The sequence below is a fragment of the Rhipicephalus microplus genome, chromosome 7 (genome assembly GCF_043290135.1).
Source record: "Rhipicephalus microplus isolate Deutch F79 chromosome 7, USDA_Rmic, whole genome shotgun sequence".
Lineage (NCBI taxonomy): Eukaryota > Metazoa > Arthropoda > Arachnida > Ixodida > Ixodidae > Rhipicephalus > Rhipicephalus microplus.
The window spans coordinates 14,489,032-14,505,355 of record NC_134706.1 but is presented as its reverse complement, the minus strand read 5'-3'; the positions used below and the strand labels follow the sequence as shown (position 1 = coordinate 14,505,355).

Genomic DNA, 16,324 nt, shown 5'->3' with positions numbered 1-16,324 from the left:
CATTGATGTGCAGCTTCCTGACGGAGGAAGCATTCCGGTATCAAACCAGTACCGGTATCTCGGTGTCAACCTTTGCACCTCCGCAGATATCTATGACAAGCAAGAGGAGCACGTTCGACAGGCTTCTGTGAGGGCCGCCAACGTGCTGCGACGGTGTAGTCTGTGGGGGTGCAACCGGTTTGTACTGGTGCACGAACTGTGGAAGGCAGTACATGTGCCAGTGCTGACATTCGCCAACGCCGTCATCTGCCTGTCTGCAGCAACACGCCAGTGGTTGGAAAGAGGTCAACGTGAGGTCGGGCGACTGGCGCTGGCGTGTCATTGACGTGTGGCTGTCGAAGCTATACAGGGCGACCTCGGATGGTCAAGTTACGAGGCACGCGAGGGAAGGAGCAAGGTGGCCTACGAAGGACGTCTTCGCCTCATGAACGACCAGTGGTGGGCCCGTCGTGTATTTAGATACACAGCTATCAAGGGCATGAACACACCATGGCGCAGGCGTCTCCACAATCTGTGCCGCAAGTACTCCCTTTTTACTGACCCTGTCCAGGAGGACAGTGAGAAGAAATGGGCAGTAGGAGTACGGAATAGAGTGCAGGAAGCTGAGACGTCGATGTGGCAGGCGGCTATGGAGAAGAAACCCAGCCTGGCCCTATATAGAGCTCACAAGACCACCATCTCCGCCGAACGATTATACGACAATAATGTCGGCAGTGCGCTTCTGTTTGAGGCCCGTGCTGGAGCGCTCCGTACTCAGGTGTATCGCCGTCACTTCGACCCGTCGTTGGCCGACGGCACTGTGCAGTGCAAGACATGCGGGAAAGACGAGGAGAACATTGAACACCTGGTGCTTCACTGCGAATGCCTGTGTCCCCGTCAGACAGATGGCGCCACACTACCGGAGGCACTCGGCTTTGTGAAAGACTGCGGCGCACCAGGAGGCGACAGCCGCGATACCAACGTGCACCCCCTGGCAGCGACAGCAATAACCAAAGCAAGGCTTCTACAGTGGTGGTCAAGGAGACAGTGAACAATTGTGATGTTCATGGACCTGGCGTGATTTTTCTTTCCTTTCTTTTTCTCGTTCCGGTCAGTACACTAAAAGGTGCCCCCCCCCCCCCCGGTATAAAGGGGAAGACCACAGAGATCATCATCAGACCATCATCATCATCGTTGAATGGGGGGGCAAAACTCGTTACAAGAATGTTGACCTCTCCGATGTTCCCTTCAACCTGTCTTTAAAAAAACCTGTTCCTTTGCTCCCACGCTACACGCGTTCTGCACGTGTTTTTGAGAGTTTCGCCTCGCGCGCGGTTAGGATGTACACGCTTTTGTCGCGTTTAAGATCGCCGCAATTTAAGATTTTTTTCGTGGCAGCAATTTGGTGAAGGGTCTGCGATCTGCTCAGCCATGTAGCAGATGCGGAGCAAGTGGTAGCTGACAACGCCATAATCAAACTCTATAAAAACATGTGCGATGGCAAAATGCCTCATTAAAAAAAAAACTAGCGATTGCGACCACCTGGTGTACACAGAAATATGTCATACGAGAACTGCACGGAGATAGCTATGTATGGAAATTTATTTATCAAACATTGTGCGTAGTCCGTTGCTTGAATCATTATTACATTTAATGAAAGGTATCCAAAGAGCAATGCGCTTGTTGTACTCGTTGTTAGGCTAGTTGGTAGATGTCTCAATTAAATAGTCAATTTCGCGCCAAAATCACAACCATACTGCAAATGAAGAAAACACATAGACAGGGCGGGCGCGCTTGTTGCATAGACAAATGTCCTTGTTACTAACCGCGTTCCAATCTTACCCTTAAAACGTGGCGGTATGAAGGGGTCACGTTTATGATAAATATATATACCCTTTTATTCTAGATTTACTTGATAATTGCACGTGCGCGGAACAAATTTTCGCTGAGCGTAAATTTTGGAATCAACAGTCTAAAGAGAATGCTTTAAAATGCATTCTCTTTCGGGTCAATAGTCAGTTATGCGCTTCGCTGCTTATCATACCTCTGCGCCGTTTCTGCGTGAGATGCCCGTTTCCTGTAAGCCGCTGGAACTATCGTCAGTACATAAGAAGTGTGCTCGCTTGAGTCACTTTGCGGTTTTCCACAAAATGGCTGCTACAAATCATTGTCGAAGCTTTTGGCAACCACATTCTTCCATCGGCGCTGCTTAGATACAAAAAATATATAATCACACATCACAAATACCACATGTGTACACAACTTCAACTACTACAATATCGAATAACAGTAGCAGCATAAACATGTCTTCGCAATTTTTTGAAAAGATTTTTTGCTGAAAAGATGAAAGTTGAAAGTAATATGGCAATTTGCGCTTTTAAGATGCAGATATGTATCTCCATGAAACTCGAAAGCTTAGAGGAGTGGTGACGCAGGAATAAACTCCTGTCAGGTTAAATGCATCGTGCACGTGCTCATTTTTATAAAAAAAATTTACTTGTCTCGGCGCACTGTTGCGATCCATGCTTGTCGCCTGCTTTTTCTGTTTGGGAATGTTGAAGTCGACCCCTTCGTGTTTACATGGCCATTGTCACAGTTGACGACACAGCTATGATTCCCTCCTCTTTGTCGCGTTGACATGGGGGAACGAGGGCTGTTTCACGTGCAGCGCGCGCTTCACAAGTATACGCGGGAACCAAAGGGAGCGGAGGCTGTACGCTTTTTCCGGCAGAGAAGCGTTGACGTCGCCGGACAAACTTCTCGGGTCTTCTCTCTCACGACGGGGGGCAGGGGGGCGCAGTCAGGTCTGCACATTGATATAACAGAGGCTGCGACTGGGGGGGAGCGCCAAGTCAGCCCCATGCATTGACATAAGAGGGAGGGGTGGCACTGCGACGAACCTTCGCCCCTCCTGAAGGGGAACCCTGCGTATGCCTATGCGTGACACGAACACTGCTTGGGAGCGAGCACAGAGTAAGAAAATAAGAAAAAAGTGTGTGTCTTACACCGCGAGAGCTAGCAAACGAATGGAATACCACGGCAGTTTGTCCAGTTTTGTTTTTTTTTACGTGCCGCTTTGGCATCGCCTAAAGACGACACGCATATCCGCGTGTTGTGTGTTCTAGATTTAGTGCCAGGGACCCCCAGCCGCCGGCGTACGCACGCTCTGGCGTTCCATTGTACTCCCAACTGCACCTGCAGAATATGCAAAGAAACGTACGTGGGCGGCTGGGATCTCCCTATGTCCAAGGTTAAACTTCACATGAAAAGGTATCGAAACCGGCTCCGTATATGAACGTCTACGGTTTTGAGCCCACGCTGCTTGCTGCTCCTGTGTTCCAGCCTGCTTATGGCCACACGTGCACAGGCACGCAGGCAGAAATTTGTTTAAGGTGAGGGGGGGGGGGATACTACCTTGATCCGAAGTTGGGGCCGGCCAGGCAGACGTGGTCGAGCGTCGTTTTGTTTTGTGCCCTGTATGCGATGGCATTTTTGGAGGGAGGGGGGTCACAGGCCTAATGTGCCACCCCCGGGCTACGCCACTGCACGTGCACCCTGTCTAAGGTTCCCCAGCGCTCGTTGCCCCAGCAGGGCGAAGCTTATTCTCTGCGGTGGTGGTGTGTGAGGGGAAGGCGCGCCTCGAAAAGAGGATCTCGCACGAGCTTGTTGCTTCACACAAGCAGAGCAAACTACAAACTGTGGACTTTCTTGTTTCAATCTACTATCAGTCAGAGTCATTTCTTTTCTTATCGTGCCTGTTCGCACTGTATTTCAAGTGCCTGTTTATCACAGGCGAGAGGGTAATAGCCTGTGATCAGAAATTTCCAATAATTTGATACTTTATTTTGATACCGCATTCCTTGGGTAAGCTTTCCGGGCAGCATATATTGAAAACCTAGTAGGAGCAGAGCTAGCAACTGGCGGCGAGGGCTGATTGGCTACTTGAGCCGAGGGACGCTGTGATGTCACGCCATAGCAACGGCGCCGGCGCCGCTTCGGATCTTGGCCGCTTTGGCCGCGCCACCGTTACCTCTGCTTCGTACGCGGTTTTGGCTTTCGCGCGTTTGGCCGCCCGAACCGCTCTCTCTCTCGCGGCGCTTCTCGTTTTGCGCTGGGCCGCCGATGACTACTGGAGAACCTTGCCAAACCACGAGTGCTACGCGCGCCGTTATTTAGTGAATAAAGTTGCCTTAATTAGGAATGCATTCCTACACTTCTCCAGGGCATTGGAAAAAACAATAAAATGCTGCGCCGTTCATGGAGTTATTTGAACTCTATTAAGAAACTTCATGTAATCGCCAAAATTACGCATCGCAATACAATGGCTGTACTTAAAGCTCATAGCGCTTAAAGCTCATAGTACTTAAAGCTCATAGGCTGTACCTAAAGCTCATAGCTATCTCCTATCGCATCCGACGCGCATTGTTTAGTGAATAAAGTTGCCTTAATTAGGAATGTATTCCTAGCTTTTCCCAGAGCATTACGCAATTTTGCGCCGAAAAATTGCTGCGCCGTTCACAAACTTTTTTGAATTGTATTAAAAAAAAAACCCTATCAGCAACATTCGGTACCGAAATAACGGGCTGTAATTAAAGCCATGGAATACATCGTAAAAGCGCTACCACACAACACAAGGGAAGAAGAGACGAGCACAGGCGCAAACTAACAACTGATTTATTGAACGCAGATCAACAAGCATATATACCAGCAAGCTGCGCAGGCGCATCGTCACAGCGATCCTTAGAACAGTAAACAGAAAAAACGTTCAAGCAAGGCGCATCAGAAATTGAATTTCGGCTTTGTACAGCGCAATGGAAGTGTCGCTGACACAATCCTCACCTGCTTTTATAATGAAAAACGCTTTTAAGGTTTCACGGGCCGTTTTTTGCCTACTTCTGCCAAGGATTTTTGCGCAGCGGAACCGTGGTTCACAATTCGAGCACGCCGCGCAGTGGTCAACAAGATGACTTCTCTCGTTATTGTTAAGATTTCTTTCGTGTTCCCCGAGTCGGTCATTGAGGCAGCGCCCTGTCTGGCCGATGTAGCTCATAGTGCATTGAAGGTGCCTCCCATCGCGCGGAGAGCTGCTTTGTTAAGTACGCGCAGTATCTGGAGCCAGCATGTGCCTTTATTATATCACCTAGTTTGGTCCACATGCTCTAAAGCGCCCGTTAAGTTATTTTATCGAACAGCAAATAATAATAAAATAATACGTATTAATGAAAGCTTACAATGCATTGCAGGCGTTTCCCATCGCGCACAGTTTTGCAATAATGCGTCTCCGGAGCCAGCACGTGCCTTTATGTCACCTATATCAACTTTAATCGGAACTGCGCAGAGCCTACATACACGCACTTTGGCCGATTTGCGACCCAATCATGCCACGTGTAACTCGTGAAATAAAGGGAACTGGTATACAGCGTTGTACCTAAGCTGTGACCCTTCAAACACCACATTTCTATCCTACAAATAACTATCCGCGAACTTGAGCAAGAGGAGATGAACAGTTGGAAGTATTGTTTCTCGAAAATGTAGTTGATAGCTTTGTTCGTTTTCTTGTTTTGCATGACAATTTTGTTTCAGAGGTTAACTTTTTTTGCTCCGAACGGCCACGTGCGCTTTTCCTTCCCGCTGTCCACGGCCAGCATTTTTTTAAGTCTTTCGCGGGTTGTGGGGTCCTTGAGGCTGGCAGAACGAATCTTTCTCCCCTTCACACCAAACCACATTTCTGCGTGCTTTTGTGCAGCGGCCTACGCGGTTGAAGCTTAAACAAGGCCGTGCCGCTGGTGCGCTCTGGGTTCCACTGCCTACTGTAGTCTGGAAAGCGATCGCTGAAACGAGCGAGCAAGCAGCCTCCATATCGAATTGCCACATCGAATTGCGTATGGCTTGATTCGATATGGTCGTGCAGCCCAGCTTCTCGACGGAAAAGCCCGCGCGGCCAAGGTCCGGAGCGGCACCGTCACCGTTGCTATGGTGTGACGTCAGAGCGTCCCTCGGCGCAAGTAGCCAATCAGCTCTCGCCATCGGTTGCTAGCTCTGCTCCTACTAGGTTTTCAATATATGCTTCCGGGCACTTGGGTGGGCACAGGGGGGGGGGGGGGGGGGGGGGGCAGGCGAGAATTTTGGAGGGGGCTCCAGCCCACCCTTGCCCCCCCCTGGTGCCGCCCCTGCGTACCGACGGTGTACCGCTCCACGTGGGAATGCTCTGCCCCACAGGGCGTGCCTCCCATTCCCAATCCCACCCCTTCCTCTTGGGAGTCTGCACTGCTCAGCTTACGCCGGCAGGAACAGCAGCAGCTAGTCCAGCGGGCTCGCAGGGTCGCGCAAGGCAATGGAGCCCTGGACTGAGGGCCCCACCCAAAGAAGGCTCAGTGTGCATTTGTTATTAATAATTGTTTATTCTCTCTCTCTCTCTCTCTCACCGAACTTGCGTTTGAAGCTCGGGAGACAGCAAGACGCGCAATGAGGGACAGGTCGGAGAAATGTTGTCTCACTTTCTTTGCTTCCCCACTGTCCTTAGTCGGCGATTGTGCCACGTTAAAAAATAGTTGTCCGTTTCTGTTTCATTTATAGAAAAAAAAAGTGCGAGCGGCTCAAAAGTTTCATTTTTGCCTCATTGTGCTGGACAGGTGGTGCCATCCAGCGGGGTCCAGTTGAACCGAGCACGCCCGCCACCTCTGAGGTTATTCTAGTACACTATAGTTATGGCAGAATATTGCTCAATCATAGCCTCCTATATATGGCTCAATGGTCGTTGTTGCTGCTGTTGCTCTCGTTACTTCCGCTCTTTTGCTACTAGTGTCAGCGGCCGCGCAGTAGAGCCGGGCAGCGTTGTGCACGGCGCAACACTGACGTAAAAGTGTTCACTTCAGGCGGGCGATTTGAAGTGCGCTAGCACGATGCGGACCACCAAAGCTTGGTTTTACTTTAAAATAATATAACTTCTATGGCGCAAAGGTAACACTACGAGGTTTCCGGACCACTATTTCAGCAGTCAACATCGATTTAATATTTGCCTTAGTGTCCCTTTGAGCCACCCATTCATTATAAAAATTCATATGGTGCAATGCCTTGTGCAATTCTACACTTCTGCTATGCAGTGTTTGCATAAATGATAAAATGAGTCCATTCGACATTGCACTTTTACAGGGCCACTTTCTGAAGCAGTCTTGAGCACTGACGTGTTGCTCTGCTAGAACACCTGCCAACAATGAAGAATGTCGTTATGTCGTTAATTGCAGTTTCAACCCTTGTTTTCATTCTTCCAATGCACGATAGCTGTGATGGACAGTGTTGCCACAAGAATCAGTTGCTGTAACGAGCTGATAACAACGCAAGACACAGGAAAAGTGATTTTTGCATAAAGCTTTGGCGTATTTATTAATACTCCAAAAAAATGTGCTTTTTACATGGCTCAGTGCACGGCAGCAATGACTAGGGCGTTGCACTTTACACGGTTGAAAACACCCGCACATTGCACTGTAAGAAAATTCGACACACCAGCCATATTAGAACAAGTAGATGGCACCTTTTAGACACCCTCCTCAGAGATGATATACAACACACACACATTATACACTCGCATCGAGGCCATCCCCCTCTACCAGACAGGTAAGCCAAGTGCATCAGTATACATATATATATATTTGATTCTATCTCACTTAAGAAAGTCATGCGCCATCGAGACAAATAAAAAAATCATATTTACACACCAATTTACATGATCACAGGCTCTCAGCATTTAAATAATACCAGCACCAATACAAACGAGCATATCACGTTCAAAGTACATTCCGACGCACAGATGACATCACTCGCAGTGCGCGTTAAAACACAAAGTCACACTTAAAGTGCCACAAGTTCAAAGTAAAAATGTAGTCTTTGCATTCACGCACACACAAACAAAAGGCAGTAAATGAGTGTACTGGCGGCTCCTTGCCTCTTTGGAACGCCTGTGTGTAAACCCATTGGGGCGATATTCCATGGGAATAAATATCCCCCTTACAGTTATTATGTGTGCCAGTTTGTAGTTGCATGTCATTTTTTTTAACGATGTACGTTGACTCAGTCATTAGTTAGTAATAATTATAGTTCCATTAGGTACCACTTGCAAGTGAACAATACATGCCAATGTTCTTTTTTCTTTACACTAGAGTGCACGGGGCACTCCACAATGGCCAACAGTTATTACTGAGCTGATTTTCCAAGCAAATACATGATAACAACTGACAAAGGTCTGTGCAAAGGGCAAAGAAGCTGTTTCTAAGAGAGTCAAAGCTACGACATACGCGCTATTTGTGTTCATTAGTATTACAAACTGTTCTTAGCGTTTGCAAGCTCGATGACCTACTTCCAGAAGGAATCCGGGGTGTACGTAGTATACTATATATTCTCACTTTGTGGGCCCAAGCATTCACTACCGAGGTTTCATTTTGCAGGCATTGCAGCACGCGATTTTCGTACACCCTCACGTTCCAAGCTTTCGTTGTAGAGAGAATGAACCTTCTCCTGAAATGCAAACACACTGTTGGTATAATAGCAGCTTCTAAAAGAAGCAGTGAAAGCTACGAACATGTATGGTGAAATTCTTGCTTGCTTTATGCTGGAAAGAGTTCGCAACTAGGAGCACAGTGCGTGTAGAGGCCAATGTCAGCATAATCGCCAAGCCACACTAGGATATAAAGGGCAGAGTTCAGAGGACCCTGGGATGCAGTACAACGAGCCTTTTCTTTTTGTACTGCTTGCATTTGGAGTAATGGACTCACTAGCCTAATTACAAGGAGCTGTATTCTCACACAGGGACAAGGCCACAGGAATAAAATAAGTGTCACGATAATATCCCTTTTGACACAAAAACCTCCACTTCGCCAATGGACCTCTCCTTTCTCTTACCACAAGTTATCCAGCTATGAGCGAGACTACACTAACCATTGGTCTGCATGAAAAACCTCACATTGAGAAAGCTGTCAAAGTGTTTAACGCATATTGAACATTGACATCACAAGCTTGTACAAGCGTAATGCCTAAGCACGCACCCTAATGCTTCAGGTTTTTTTCTCCCAGTAGCTGAAAAGCAGTACAAGTTGCGTTCCCATACACGCAGTACAAGCTGCAGAAAGTATGGCACTGTGAATAGTGTGACCGCTGGCCACTGGGTTGCGTACAATGCTGCCACCAGAGTAAATGTCCGTAACGTTTCCCTAAGGCTCAAGAAAGTACTGGGCGTATGACGTACCGCAGTCTGTGGACTACGAAAACAGTAGAGTTGCCGATCTTATTAAAAGGACGAGTTGCACTGTCTTTCAGATGTCGTGAAAGAAGCCCCAAGAGTGGCAATTGTCCGGTAGTGCAGTGCATCGGGCCTGTAAAAAGCTTCCGCTGGTGAATGTATAAGCCTGCCAGCCATAGAAATAGGAGCAAGACCACTTGCGCTGAAGTAGACGAATGGTGAAGGAGCCCAAAGACTTGTGACGGGAACCCAACTACAACATGTGAATGCTAAGAGACCAATGAAAATTTGCCAGAAACCGCAGATGAAACACCAGCTCCACAGCGTCGCACCTGATGCAGAGACCAGCAACACCGAACTGTGATGAGGGGTCTTGAGAAAGCCAGAAAACTCCGCCCTTGATTAAACTTCTCCCACATGCAGCAGAGGAACAGCGATTTTCGTAACATTGAATATCACGTCGGCATGCATAAGTTGCAGTAAATACTGGCTAGAGTGTCCTGTGCTTTGAACGCTCAAATGAGGCCTGTGCATTCCTGACACAGCAGTGTGTTGGAACATTTGGTTTACGTTAGTCAAAGCTGCAGGTAAGAAAACTCTGATAATGCTCAAACTGGCACAAATACTTCCTGCACTCTGGCGACGTTGTTTCAATGGGCATTTCAGCTAAGGTACTGCAATTCAGTCACTGAAATTAATCTAAACATGACTTTTGACGTGTCGAAAATGATTGAATATGTCTTAATAGGAGAGCCACTATGACATACATAATGAAAGGAATAAATTTGTGGCATTGTACTTCGCTCTACGAAACAGAAACAGATTTGACTCCTAAGACTCGTTTTTCACAAAAATTGGCAAGACGTATAAAGCGTGTGGTGTGTAAGTCTGCTGCTCTGCATGAAAAAGGTGAACTTCAGATATCTGTGGATTATGTCCAACAGACAGTCTGCAAAAGGGTGTGCAATTAAATGCATGGTATGACATTGAACTTTTCTTTAGTGTGCCTTCTAAAGTGAACTGCTAGAGTTGCCATACAGCATTTCTTACATTTGTGCAAAGTCAAACGGTCTTTATGAAGAATGCTGCTCTTTTATTCGTTGAGGTTTAACCAGTAATCGGCACGTGGCAGATTAGTGTATAGAGAGCTGTAGCACTGACATCGCCTCTCAATTTCTATGCCAAGACCAGTGTGTTCTGCCACAACAGTTCTGTTACTTTTATAAGCACATGCACTGTTACGACAGGCGACTTGCAACAATGTCTTTTGTAACATTTCCTCTGCAAGTTGCACGTCTGTGAGCACATTATACTTCGGTAGTCGTAAGAGTGTTGTTTTTTTTTTCTGGAACTTTCTGTACATGTTTTTAAACTATGTGTCGCTTTGCCCGACATAGTGTGCCAATGAATGTGAACTGTCTTGTTACAAATTTCGTTACAGACTGCCTGTATTGCTTTAATGTTGCATTGACCGTAATTATATTAGGCAGAACAAAACCAGTTCCCACATCAAAGAACTCTCACAAGAAGGCAATGTCGCATGATCCATTGATTTCTGGTTCCACTGTTTGGTGCCCGATTTTCTTTCTCTTGCTCATATCTCTCGTCTGACGAGCAGGGACGTGCGAAAAACAACACAAGTTAACTGGCGAACTTTAGCTCTTTTCGAAACGGGCGCTTACAAAACTTTCACAACTCAAGTGTCAATACGTATCACGACTCCAACAGCCCGATTTCCTGGATCATCTAGCAACAAGGTTGCAACGGAACACAATGGTGTCTCCTTAGGCCAAGAATCAGTCAATTCACCTGAACTTTACGAACTTGTTCAGGTGGTTCCTAACTACCCAGAAACCGAGGCCCACGTTAGAAAGCCCACCTGTAGGCCACAACCCAGCAGTTCAGCCAGGGAAAAAGAGATCCGACATTTAATTTTGCGGGCATTGCAAGCGGCGATTTTCATGCACTCTCACTTTCCAACTGGTGAAGTGCGGCGCAATTCAAATGGTGCTAAAGTTGTTTCCTTCTTCAGCATCAACAGAAGGCAATGCAAATGGGCTGCAAACTAACAACAACCTTTAAAAGTTGCACACACAAGAAGGGCTGGGTGGCGATGCATACTATCAGAATCTTAGATTGCACAATAGTGTACGACAAAGCGTTACAACTAGACAAGACAGATACAACTCAGGCACGTGTCAAACAAGCTTTGGTCCCACACTGCACGATACCATACTTAAAGCTAGCTCAGCCAAAACTGATTAAACCTCTATCTGTGTTTCAGCAGTTGCAACTTTACTGAACGCTCGCTCAGCTCGCCAATGTTAGCCAAAAAATGTAGAAGCAAGGGGGAAAGGTGTGATCGCAAACAGTCAACACCACAGTACCTCAAGATAGCCGTGTGTTTTAGCAGCCACAGGTAAGAACAGCCGATATGCCAACTAAAGCTGCTTTCAAGGTTCATGTGCAGTAGACCCAGTGTTTGCAACATCGACGTCTACTGCTTCTTGCTTGTTAAACAAACAGGTGATAGTGGCATTAGATAGAGCGAAATTTCTCGAGAAGACTATCTACCTGCCTGCGGTGTCACTGCAAGAGTTGCTTTAAATTACAAATTCCTTTTTAATAGACTTGCATAACATCGTGGCATTAAGGAACAGTTCACTACAGGCTTCCAAAAATAGAATTTTATGTGGAGGTTGCGGCCAATGTTGAAAATGAAAGATAAAATGTGCACATTTATTTCATCAACCGTAGTTCATAAAAGATCCCTTGTTCAAAAGGAATCAAGGAACGTAATCTCTACAGTGTCCTGTATATTGTGCGCATGTGGCTGCTTGCAGCAGTGATTGGATGTCTCTGTTTCATTGTCGCAAAGTAGCAGCGACAGCCGAGACCTTATCTACGAAGAGCGTCGTGAAACGCCCTGCTTAACTAAAAAAAGAAAATTTGTCCGTGGCAGCCAAGGGCACATTTCAAGGTTGACACACATCAAATGACGAGACAATTAATTAAAAACCTGTTAAAAACTAAGGTGCCCTTGAACAAAGACGGGGGTGTCGCACAGTCCCAAGAGGGGCGACACCCATCCAGTCACGTGATGCCCACAGATCGTGGCAGCCACCCCAACCTTGTAGCACCCTAGACCTCGTGGCTGTGGCAAGCGTTGCGTCAATGTTGCGGAGCGAAGTCATCGCATTCGTGAACGGTGTGGCGGTTTACGAATGCGGCTGTCAGACTACCCCTTTGTGCGAAGAAACGTCAGGAAGGCCGCGGAGTTGCCGGGTAAATCCATCAGCTGGGCGTGGCAGCGGTCCTCGGGCGTGATGTCCGTGGCGACATACGTAATGATGCCGACTTCTTGTGGAGCTCGCGGGTGGCTGACCGCTTTTGCCGCGGGACTGCAGGTCGAACAAGCGGTTTGGCGGTGCAGTTTGCGGTCAGCCGATGGAAGATGGCATTAGCCACCCATATGGACGGCGAAAAAAGCTTGAGTGGATACCTGAAAGAGCCCAACAGGTGGCAGCGTATGGTCACAACGAGGTAGAGAACAGAACAATGTGGCCATCTTGACAAAAAATGCGGCAGGAATAGAAACTTACTATACTAGGAGATTAGAAAATTTGCGGGTATAAAGTGACAGCAGCAAGCACAGGGCTGAGTTGACTGGCGGAACATGGGAAAGGCCTTTGTCCTGCAAATGTAGTCGGGCTGATGATGATACTAAGAGACCCATAAACTGCCACACACTCTAGCTGGAGACAAACTAAACAAGTTTACACTACGAAATTCATACATTAGTCAAATTGATGGGGACTAGGTCGTTAAATTCAATTTTAGAGTACATGCAGACTAAAAAGAGCCACACCAAGGTTACAGAGAGAAACGCAGCTGAACAGCATACTTTATCTTGTTTGTCTGTGATAATGCTCCTTAGATTATATTTAAATAGGCATGCCATACTCCAAAATCAAGATCCTGTTATTCAGCACAGGCACACACATTTAATCAATCTAATACTAAGATTATTTGCATTGTAGGTACTTCCGTCAACACTGACAATGTGTGTCAAAATTTAGGCATGCAAGTGCTGCCTGCACAGTACTCGCAGATTTAAACACGGTATCACTTTATTTAGTGCAACGATTTCTATGAGGAATCGCTCGGGACAACGGTATCATGTTGCCGCGAATCTGGCCACTAAAGATAACGTTTGCTGCAATGCAAGTCTCAGAATGAAAATTGCGCTGATATGGCTCAATCTGTAGATGCTGGAAACTAAAGTGTGAGGATTAACTTAGGAACTTTTACATTTCAAACTTCAAGTACTGTACCAGCAGCAACTGTGCCATTTATTTCAATTTAGTTACATCATCCCAACATTACACCAACCTGGCCGCTGCTGCATACTTTTCAGAGTTTTGTTCACGACTGCTTTCATGCCAATGTTCTTGCCATGTGAATACACTACTTGAAGTGAAAAACCTGTCTGAAGCATATGCAACATCCATGATGATGAATACAGTGTTTTGTGATCCAGGAACCATGCATGGCCAAAGAGAATCGCATCGGAGTTTTGCAACAGCCTTGCGTACATGACTAATTCGAGTTGTCGGTTCTTTCGCACATGCAGATGCGTCAGATGCAAGGTACTCTAGAGCACACACACTACTGAAGGTAGAGCTTTAGAAAGGGATTAGTAGCAAGACTCACAAGCTATTGTGTTGCTCCCATACTCCAGCTATTGGGCACAAAAACAAGAGAAGAATGCAAAAGAAAGTGAAAAATTGGGGCTGAAGTCTTGTAAGAATACATAGGCCTGATGGGTACAAAAATATTATGAGCGTACCCAAAAGGTTCACATTCCATACATACATGGTGGCAAAAATCATAAACTTCATTTGACATTCTTTTGTACTTTGGCTGGCATTTGGAAGAACACGTGGACAGTACAAAAGAGTGGGTAGGCTTGGGCTGAATTAAAGCACACAAAGCCTGCTTGGTACGCTAGAATTGCCAGCATACCCAACAGCCTCGCATTTCATGCATGTGCCGTGGAACAATGCAACATAATCACATATGCAAAGCTCTGCATACCCTCTACCTCATGATGTGTTCTTTCGTTTGTTGATGCAGCGCCGAAAGGCGAAGGCACTCTGCTGTTCCACTGTACTCTGGCAGGCAGACAGATGAATGCAAGGAGTGTGCAAAAGAATGAGAAAGCTCGGGGTTGAAGTCATATTAGGGCATGCAAAGCCTGCTGTGTACGCAAGAATCGCGAGAGCACACACAAGGAGCTTGCATTTCGTGCATAAGCAGCGGTGACAACCCCTGGAACGATTTCGTACGCAACGCTCGGCATACCTTGTTCCACTTTGTGTGAATGGCAGGCAGTACGCGAACATGCCGTTTGTAGGACGTGCACTTTATTTCTGTCACTTAACATGAGTATGCAACACGATAGCGTACGACACACACAAAGTGGCAACGAAGGCCAACGCAAAGCTTTGTGTGTGTCCTATCCTGGAACTTTCCAAGAGGCAGTTTCAGAACAGGGTACACAAAGCTTTGCATTAGTGTTCGTTGCCACTGTGCATGCGTCATGCCATATCCTGCGTGGTACCCACGTTATGTGATAAAGTCTCGGCGTAGCCTGTTGGGTAGATGTAATGGTAAAGAAACAATCGCTGTATATGTGTGTGGGAGATATGCATGCCACGTCCGAAGAACTCTAATCCGCCTGCTTACCTAGTGGTTCCAGTGGCGGGCGTCACCCCGGAGGCGCTCAGGATGAAGAGCGGGAACAGTACCGAGAAGAACGAGCCGCTCAGGAGGTAGGACTCGAACCAGGACGTGATGACCGCGAGCGGGAGTCCGAACCCGACAAAGTACGGCCAGTTCTCCTCGATGAACGAGAGCCTTCGGTGCAGTTCCCAGCCGCGGCTGAACCAGACGTACTCGAAGGCGTAGAGCGAGTTCAGCATGCTCAGGTGCACCAGGCTGACGAGCTCGCTCACCCTCCCGACGGGCAGGGCGCCCACGATCAGCGACTGGATGAGGAACAGCGTCTGAACGAGAACGCTGAACAAAATGTCCGACAGGATGCGGCTCACGCTGGGCAGGAACCGCTGGCGGCCGCCGGTGGTGTAGCGGAACGCAATGTCCGCAATGTCCTGGAACCAGAGGCAGTTCACCACTTTGCTCATCAGGAAGAGCGGCAGCACCCAGAGGGCTTGGAAGGTGCACACGAGCAGGGGATGCAACCAGCTCCAGATGGTGTTCGCCGATGACTCCTCGGTGTCGCCGAAGAGAGAGACTATGAGGGACAGAACGGTCGGGAGCAGAAACTTGTAGAAGACGAGCACGCTGCACATGAAGACGCCGCCGTTCAGACAACAGCACTGAAATATGCGGTATATTAGCAGCGGCTCTTCTCCCCTCCGTTTCGGGGTTGACGGGGGTGTAGCAGGCGCATTTTGCAGCTCAAGTTCAGCTGTTGACAAAGAAGCTGCCGAGGATGGACTAGCCTGTAGGACCGCGGCCCTGCGTAGGGCCAGCGTCGTCGCGGACTGCGCATTGGCGGATTTCCGCGCTGCGCTCTTGTTTTGCTCGGCTTGCAGGGTTACGACGACACCGATACCTACGATGGAATCGTAAACACCGCGCACGAAACTCCCCACAGCGTACCTGAACTGCTCCATCACTCAGAACTCTCCCCCTCCCCTTGTTGTGCGTCTCCCGTGTGCGACGTGACTCGAGGAGGAGAAAAAAAAAACAACACGTCGTTGTTGTCTCCTCGCTCAGCTGACTTGTGTAACGAAATGCGGCGAGGCGTAACTTTGAAGTTACGAGGAAAAACGGGCACTTACGATGGTCCTTAGCTTGCACATTCTCACGCAGCCAGTCACACGTTCCGATTAGGAGCGGACAAAATATACACGCAATTACGCGGGATGAAAAAGCAACACGCACGATCGCAGTCACACTTGCAACACTCACACACGCCACTCCGTTACCAGGGTCCGCACATTGCTTTGTCTATGTTTCCATTGTTAGAGTCCTTGTAGGTGGCGCTTTAAAATGCTTTCTTTTCAGATAAGCTTTATCTTTGTT

At 47.6% G+C, this 16,324-nt stretch overlaps 1 protein-coding gene across 2 annotated transcripts in view; it reads right to left on the bottom strand.

Moving 5' to 3' along the window:
• Positions 1-16,226, bottom strand: part of LOC142761678 (etoposide-induced protein 2.4-like) — a 28,230-nt gene extending 12,004 nt beyond the window's left edge. Inside the window, exons 1-2 of one of the 2 annotated variants that reach the window (XM_075868725.1) lie at positions 14,960-16,226; positions 12,361-12,713 (exon numbers count right to left, since the gene is read on the bottom strand). In XM_075868725.1, coding sequence (XP_075724840.1) covers positions 12,506-12,713; positions 14,960-15,912 — 1,161 coding nt within the window. In that variant the 5' untranslated portion in view covers positions 15,913-16,226 and the 3' untranslated portion in view covers positions 12,361-12,505. Of the gene's footprint in view, positions 1-12,360; positions 12,714-14,959 lie in introns of those variants that run through there. The other variant, XM_075868726.1, reaches the window with a different exon arrangement.
• Positions 16,227-16,324: the final 98 nt, after the last annotated feature.